At 33.3% G+C, this 9,111-nt stretch overlaps 1 protein-coding gene across 2 annotated transcripts in view; it reads left to right on the top strand.

The window, feature by feature from the left end:
• Window positions 1-6,599, top strand: part of LOC132548278 (uncharacterized) — a 43,517-nt gene extending 36,918 nt beyond the window's left edge. For both annotated transcript variants that reach the window (XM_060212130.1, XM_060212131.1), the window contains exons 7-8: window positions 35-116; window positions 744-6,599. In XM_060212130.1, the coding sequence (XP_060068113.1) occupies window positions 35-116; window positions 744-937 (276 nt within the window). In that variant the 3' untranslated portion in view covers window positions 938-6,599. The remainder of the gene's footprint in view (window positions 1-34; window positions 117-743) is intronic.
• The last annotated feature ends 2,512 nt before the right edge of the window (window positions 6,600-9,111 follow it).

The following is a 9,111-nucleotide window of genomic DNA, read 5'->3' on the forward strand; positions in this document are numbered from 1 at the left end:
TCTCTTTATTAACATTTCCTTTTTTCATTAACAGTCACAGAATAGCTCGGTCAACTCAAGTCCAAAGTCTGGAAGTCTGTCCCTGAGCAATGCTAGCACCCCTTCTGGTACCCCAGGTAAATGTTATAATAATAAAACAACCTTCTTGTACTCCAAGTAAGTTCTAAGTAAAAAGATACCCCTTCTGGTACCCTAGACAAGGGCTTTTGTAATAAAATACCCTGTTTGGTACTTCAGGTAAGGGCAGTTAGTAGTAACAAGATACCTCTTCTAGTATCCCAGACAGTGTCGTATGTAAGTTTTACCATTCTAGGTACTGACAGAACTTTCCAGCTGAAATTTCTAGATTTAGACTTTTATTGATAGAAACAATGTAAGGCAGTCTTTATGAGATACGGTTAAACTGAATTTTGTTTTTCATTATATGAAAAGTCTTACAGTGAGAGTATTCAAACACTTTACACGTCTATCATTGTTTAAAGTGATTATTTAGTGTCAAAAGACTAAAGTGTAAATGTTTCAAACGGTAATACAGTACATGTACTCAGATCTATGTTCATATTTAAAGTCCAAGATCACTTGTTATCAGAATGGAATAGCAATAATATAGTTTTTTCAAGTCCACTGATATTGTGAAGACTTTACAAGGACTTACTGATGTAAGGGAGATAATCACACATAAATTAAATGGTAATCTGTTGTTAAGAAGCACAGTGTTGATAAATATTTTTGTTTGGAACCAGGTTCACGTAGACGTGCAATGAAGGTGAAGGATACCCCAGAGTCCTCTCCAGAAAGGACAGAGAAGATGAGAGCAGCAGCACGGGCTAGAGAAGAGGCAAGGAAACGAATGCTTGCAGAAAAACGTGCTGCCATGCGACAAAAACAGCAACAGAAAGAGGTGGAGATATTTGTGGCAACTGATAGTTCAAATTGAAGTTGTTTGTGTGAATGAGAGTACAGAGAAGAGGTGAAAATGGGTGATCTGCGCCTGCCATCTTGACCTCACATTTCAGAACCAATATTTTTTTTAGAACTGATATTTTTTTCGACTGGAGATGGAGAGAAACACAATCACATTTGAATGCATGACAAACAAGTTCATGAAACATCATTAACATATTTTATTGAAAGTGAATGGTTCTTGTTTGACACAAGTTGTTAACAAGATGGACATTTGGATGTTAAAAGAATGGGAAGAGAAAGTTCTTGACCTGAAACACCATAAAGATGTGATTATCATACCACTTTGTGATGAATCCCAAGAGTATGTTGGAGAGTCAAACTCTCTATTTAAGTTTTGAGCTAAAATGGAAAGCACTTGCTTACACATTTCATGCCACATGGTGTGGAATTTAGTGGCAATCAGAAATTGATAAGGATTTATCATTCGTCATCATGGTAAGATAAACACGTGGAATATAGATCTTTGGTCAGAGTTTTTATATTTACTGTGACCACAATGAAATGTGTTGACACAAACCATATTCTTACTTTTGGATGTAACTGCTGGAAAGCTTACCAGAGTGTGGTGTTTATCATTCTTTTGTTGTGTTCTGACAGCTGTCAGTAACGAGGCCCACCTGGCCAAAGTCAAGGAAAGACATGTTCAACAATTTTCCTATTTAATGAAGGAGAGTTTAAGTAAAAGAACTAACACATGTCCAGCCAAACGTTTGAGGTATGGAACAGTTCAATCTGTCTTGATTGTGTATAGTAATGATGTGGTTCTGATGAACACTAATACCCATATGGGTAGACGATTAACAAGATGTAAACATGTGACAATCTTACCTGTGCAGGTGTAGGACAAGTTTTCTTCAAGACAGACTTACCTGTGCAGGTGAATGACAAGCTTTCTTCAAGACAGACTTACCTGTGCAGGTGTAGGACAAGTTTTCTTCAAGACAGATTTACCTGTGCAGGTGTAGGACAAGTTTTCTTCAAGACAGATTTACCTGTGCAGGTGTAGGACAAGTTTTCTTCAAGACAGATTTACCTGTGCAGGTGAAGGACATGTTTTCCTCAAGATAACAGAGTTTCTTGTCATGCTTGTCACTGATGTTCTGATACTCTCCAAGAGGTCTAGCTACTTAAGGGTGATTAGTGAAGTATTATTATGGTCCTAGTCTCAGAGATTGATTTCTGTATAAACCCTGACTCTGAATGGGGTCTATATCTGGTTCACATGTGGTTAGACGATAGGTGATGTCTGTGAGCTCTTTATGATGTTTGTGAAACTGGACCAATTCATTTGATAATGAACAGACAAATCCTAATGACCAGGGACCACATGTACTGGTAACCAGGAACCACACCAGGTGATATGCTGTACCCATATGTGGTGCTATCCTGGAGTGTCTGCAAAATTTTGCCTTAATTTGACCAAGACATGACATGGATGTAACATTTCATCAATTCCATTTATGCAGGAATTTTTGTTTTGTTCAGTGTTGCTAAGTTTTTGTTTGGTAAATTTCCATGTTAAAGACTCCAGAAGTTGTCTTGCGCTTACATGTCCATTTCATATTTCGCATGCCAGTATTTTGCTTTGTTTGATATCATTATGATGATGATAGAAACAATTTTTCGTGTGTTTGTTTTGTAAATGGACTGATGTTGTTTCGCACTGTTATACCCGATGTCTCATTCTCCAGGTAATTGTGATATTCTCATGGCCATTGCTTCATCTAGCTTCATTGTGGTATTTTATAATTGAACAAACCATTCATTATATCTTTGACTAATTTATTTGTGTGTTCTTTGTATACAAGTATTGTAACCTGTATTTGACACAGCTGGTGTGTTTAGCAGATCAGCAGTTTATTAACTGGTTATTATCAGTATTTAAATTTCTTCTTTTAAGTCCAATTGAAAAGTAGATTTAAAAGACTTTTTTTTTTGGACCAATAAACTATTGTTACTTTCTTCCCCCCTTTTTTTTAAAATTTCTTTGTATCTCTAAAAAAACACATGGATATGTGATACAGATGTAGTTATTAATCCAGTAAAGAATGACTTTTAATATAAAATCAAATGTTACTGGGTTGTGCAATAAGTTTACATTCATACAAAACCAAACAATAATTATGGATATGTTTAATTAATCTGAAATGGAATTTAGATCTAAAATTAATCAAATCATTAAATCAAAAAACCTTCTACACCACTATAAGCTTGAAAAATATACTTATATATATAATGAATGGAGAAAGAAGAATGTTTGCCATAATTAAGTAAATATAACATTAATTAGACTTTCGTAGAACTTATCAAGGGACATAACCCAACAATTCTTGAATATTTAAGAGTAGTTACCCTAAATCATTACCCTTCTGATGTGATTGTGGAAGGGTATATGATATTGACTGAGAGAGACAGGGTATTGTGGAAAATCCGCATTCATTGAGTCCTTCAACTTCTATTTCCATAGAAATGAATTAAGAAGGTCAGACAGTGAATTGTCTCAAAATGCCAAAATATGAAAATCCGTTTCACACTTTATAGGTGCTCCTCAAGAAATACGCTTCTTGAAGGATGCCATGATTTACCTGGATTTATAATATTATAACTTAATATTCTAGACTTCGTATTTGTTTCGCATTATAATGATACAAGTCTGAATACATGTATCGTAAATTAAAGATATACCTGTATTTATCCTGTGGTAAGCCCAAGGGGCCAATACATTATTACCTCTTTCTCAAACTGAGGAGGACTTATAACAGGACAGTAAAATACCATTATTGGTAGTTCTTCTGACCAGCATTAAATAGGAGTGAGCTTATTACCAAGCATAAGGCTTACTGCCCGATGATATAATTATTATTATGCATTGTACACTCTGATTAATTTTAACTTTATATAAGCAGTGTCTTTGTATGATACAATTTTCCTCCTATGTTGAATAACTAAGCTTTCTGGTATTTTTTTTTCTTTAGATGATATATTGAATTAAGTGTAATACAATTTTCAACCTGAGCTTATCAGCAATGCTTGCAAGATGTTTTTAACTGTGTACTGTTAAACAATAATTTGAGAAGAACTTTCTTACTTTATGATTTTATTTACAAAACTTTGAACGGATTCAGGCTTTCCTTTTTTCTCTTTCTCTATGTAGGTTTGCGAACATTTAAAGTTTGTTTTTAGTCTTGGTTTATCACATCACGCATCTCATCTCACTTGTTTCAATCAATTTTTGGTATATGTGTAAACAAACAAAATTTACTATAATGCATTACTATATTGTAAGTCAAAAGAGAAGCAAAAAAAATGGTGCATTTTTTTTTCTCTCAATATTATGAACATCTTGATGTAATATATGAATCATAAAAAAAGTTGAGCTCTATTTTGTAAAAAAAAAAAAAAAAAAAACTTTTAAACATATGTCATGTGATGTGATATTGTTTTTTGTGTAAACAGTTTGTAACAGTACTTTTATAAAAATGTAATTTTATATGTTGAAAATCAGTAAGAAGGTAAAAGTATCTAAAACATTGCAATCTGTAGAAAGTAAGAATTAAAAAGTTACTTGTTAAAGACACATTTTACAAATTTAAAATGTTCAACATGGAAATGTAAATTCTTTGATTCAAAATGTCAACCATCAGGTTAAGTGTTGCCAAATTTCATTAGTTTATAAATTGGTTAGAAAAAAGATACACTAAAGTTATTTATAAATTAATCTGGAGTGTTGGATTACTTTTTATTCCGGCGTACCATTTTACTAAGATTTACATATTCAAGAATGAGAACCTCCACTGTTTATTTATATAATTCAGACAAGGATTTATATATATCCAAAGATTTAACGTATCTGTTGTAAGTCAGGATTTTTTTACCTGATACATGTAGGAAGTTTTCATAGACATATATAATGTATATATATGTTGGTGTTGTAGTGAAGGGACATAACTCTTTCCACTATACTTGTGATATGAAAGTCATCTTATCCATTACAGAAATCTTTTGTATAGTTCAAGTTATTGAAAGTCCACTACTATGGCTCCTTAACAATTTTTCAACGAATTTCTTTGTTTGCATGTAGTTTCAATTTTTTGAATTTCTCTACATTGTATTTTAAAGTTTCAATTTTTCTTTTGTTAAATTAATCATTCTTCAAAAAAACCCCAATCTATAGCTCTTAACTTTAAGAGAAAAACTTTTGGTAAACAAAGTGGTTGTTAAATTGTAAATCTGTTAATGCCTTCGATATTGGTGACACAATGCCAGGTACCTTATAGTAAATGTCAGGAGGCAGAAAATCTGTAACCAACCAACCTACCAACCAAATTGATGTTTTTGTTCAAGCTACAAACATTTTTATACATTGATCTTTTAAAAGATAATTTGTTTTTCTATTTCAAAGACTTTCTGGCTGTTGAACCTTATACTATACATATGAAAATCTGATTGTAATGATAGGACATACTTGAGAATTGGTATTTATACCTGGTTGTCTTAGATGGAATCACTTCATTTTATTTTTAGCTGGAAGAGGGTAACATAACTATATATACACATATAAATATATATCTTATCAATATCCTTAATTAACAAAAGGATGTATCAGTAGAACTTGTTTGGCTTTGCACTCCATTGGAATAATTTCAAATTTTATAAACCATACACACATCATTGTTTACAGATATGTTCTTAGCCAAATTCTGTCATACTTTGTTGTAAGGTTTTTTATCTTCCTACTTGGAAAATACTTGCCAAAGTCATCTTGTCAAGACAACTTATGAAAGGACAATGAACCAGGTCCCTTGGGATTTATTACAACAATTACTGATTTTATCTTAGATGTTGCTGATCCATTTCCCTATCTAAAGAAGGCATGATATTACTATGTGTTTAAATTATTAATAGAATTTTAAATTATCTAACATCTTACAGTCTATTCTATTTATATTGATACATATTTTATAGCAAAATTTGTGTCTTAAAAATAGTATTCTTTTAATTTCATCTCTTGAAGTTTTAGTATAATTATGTCTATGTCAAGACGTACCAAATTTGTAGGAAAGACCCCAATTATCTAGATAATCAAAACAATTGGTGTTTGTCATAAGAGGTAGAAATATTTTGGGGAAGGAAAAATTTGGAGTTAAAGCCTCTTTATAACATTGATGATTCCTTGTCAGTACATATACTATTAAGTTAAAGGTACAAAACCTAATGAAGCTACCGACATGTCAAATTATAGGGTTTGAACATGTAAACAAAATCATTTCAGCTCAACATATAGGGTTTGAACATGTGAACAAAATCATTTCAGCTCAACATATAGGGTTTGAACATGTGAACAAAATCATTTCAGCTCAACATGATATTTGAATCCTTGATAAACATCTATTTAAAAAGAAATAATGTCAATGTTTGTGTCTGCAAGGAATTATCAAGGTTATGAAGTCTTGTTGGTCAAGGTTAAATGGTAAAGTGACATCTTTCCTTTTTCATGCTCAATACCATATACAGAATCTCATCCCCATATATATCTTCGTCATTCTATTTATAAATTCATGTTATTATTGTTGTTGATATTTAAGCATCAAATCCAACAGCTCATATGGCTTATAATAAAGGATTAAACGACACTTGTCTTGTAGTTATTTTACTACATTGTGTTACAATTCTTGTAGCACGTTTTACATAGTACACTGATACATACTCAGATGCAGAAATCAGAGCAATTAGAGTTATCTCTCATCATTTGCTACAAAAATTTATACATAACACAACGATGGATTGACCCCACCCATCTACCTCTTCATTGATTCTACTGACCCCACCCCTCTTCCTCTTCATTGATTTCACTGACCCCAACCCTCTACCTCTTCATTGATTCTACTGACCCCACCCCTCTACCTCTTCATAGATCCCACTGACCCCACCCCACTATCTCTTCATAGGTCCCACTGACCCTACCCCTCTATCTCTTCATTGATTCCACTGACCCCAACCCTCTACCTCTTCATTGATGCCACTGACCCCACCCCTCAACCTCTCCTTTATTCCATCGGCCCACCCATCTACCTCTTCATTGATTCCATTGATCCCACCCTCTACCTCTTCTTTGATTTGGCCCAACCCTCTATCTTTTCATAGATTCCATTGGTCTCATCCTTCTGCCTCTTTATTGAGTCCATCAATAAAGCACGTCCTAGACTTAATTACTCATTCGCCTCCAATATATTGTTCCATAATCCAGTAATTCAGCAAAATTATACATAATATAACCCCACTGAGGTTTCTGTATCAATTCTATTTATAGAATCCCAAAAGTGTATCTGTACCAAATCTATTTATAAAATCCCAATAGTGTATCTGTACCAAATCTATTTATAGAATCCCAAAAGTGTATCTGTACTAGTCTATTTATAAAATCCCAATAGTGTATCTGTACCAAATCCTATAAATAGAATCTTAATGTATCTGTACCAAATCTATAAATAAATTCCCAATCGTGTATCTATACCTAATCTATTGATAGAATCCCGATGATGTACATGTACCAAATCTATATTTTTAGCACACTTCATGACTACACTTGCGGTTCCACAACGTGTAATTATTTATCGTCGTCAGTGATCACTTTAAAGAGCATAACCAGACTACCGTGGATCAATGACTGACGATATGTTTATTTACGTCCGCATGTGTCATCATTTACAAATTCTATAGTTAGCGTATTGTATACCATGTATTAACGCTTATCAATCGTTTGAAAATAAATGTGAATTGAACATTTGTATTTTATTCACAGAGGCTGATTTCTGTCGTGTATTTTCAAATGACTGACCTCTTACGTACCTTATTTTCTACCGTTATATGCTGTATTTGATAACGACCCGTCTTGTGACATGTATGTAGTTTTTGTCAGCTATCTAGCTGTTATATATCTGAAAACGCTGTACACTGCAGTTTAAGTCCTTAACTGACAACGATTCATCTCGTTTTTACAGGTAATTTTTATGTTGTATGCTAAGTGAAGTAAATGGTAAGCACATCTCTTTTTGTTAGTCCAACAGAAAGCAACAACAACAAAAACAAATTATTGTCTATAAATTCCTACTTTAATTACATATAAACATTAATCATAGCAATGATACTGAATTGTGCAACACCAATATACATGTAAATGAAACACCAGGATCACTATTATAGTACCCATCCAGCTATTCCGGGTATTGAAGTTAGTTCGCTGAGTTTATCACCGCGTGAACAACAGGGTCATTTTGAGATGGACCCGGATCTTCATGTTATAGCTGGTGGTGATTTTACTTAACAACATACGGAAGGCCCGTTGCTGGCCACCCAGAGTAATTATGACAAAGTGTCTTGTCCAAGGTCACAACCACTTCAGCATAGATTAGTCCCTTTCTCAGCTCCTTGTGAAAATGAAGTTGCTGATACGACACAAGTTAGAAACAACGTTTTAAATCGTATTTTCTATCATTTCATTTTATGTACAATTCTTTTGATGTCATTTAGATTGTCATAATAGTTATGTATTTTATAGTATATCATCGCGCAATACGCCTCCAAATGTGTATGATAACGGCTATAAAGGACATACCAAGGCAGTTCTTGTATTATGTTCCCTACACAGTTTTCTACTTTTGAAAAGTTCTTGATTTTACCGGTGTACCGTTTCCGTGGTTACGGTTTATACTTGATACGAACTGACAAATTAAATTTGTAAATGCAAGACTGTATATGAGTAAAACTGTATTAATGTGAATTCAAGTGTTTGCCTCCACATTCGAATGATGTGAAGCCGTTTGTAGTAATGTATATACCAGTGGGCTATGAGCACAATTGCAGCAACGTTAATTCTTGTATCCTGTACATTTTAATGGTGTGAGATCATCTACAGGAATACGTAGGTCTGTATATACGGCGGGCTGTTCAGAAACTCATTATCTATACAAATAGTTCCTTATTTAACAAGTAAATATACGTGTTCAATACAGCTGCGTGTAGCGTTCATACTCACATGAATGGCTAGTAAAGTTTAAATCCATATCTGATTAAACAAATGCATAAGACAAAGCACCAGGCATAACTTTGGATGGTGTAAAAAATAAATTGAATTTGTTTAATGAT

Source organism: Ylistrum balloti, unplaced genomic scaffold (genome assembly GCF_031769215.1).
Source record: "Ylistrum balloti isolate Yb309-2 unplaced genomic scaffold, AGI_CSIRO_Ybal_v1 Utg370006, whole genome shotgun sequence".
Lineage (NCBI taxonomy): Eukaryota > Metazoa > Mollusca > Bivalvia > Pectinida > Pectinidae > Ylistrum > Ylistrum balloti.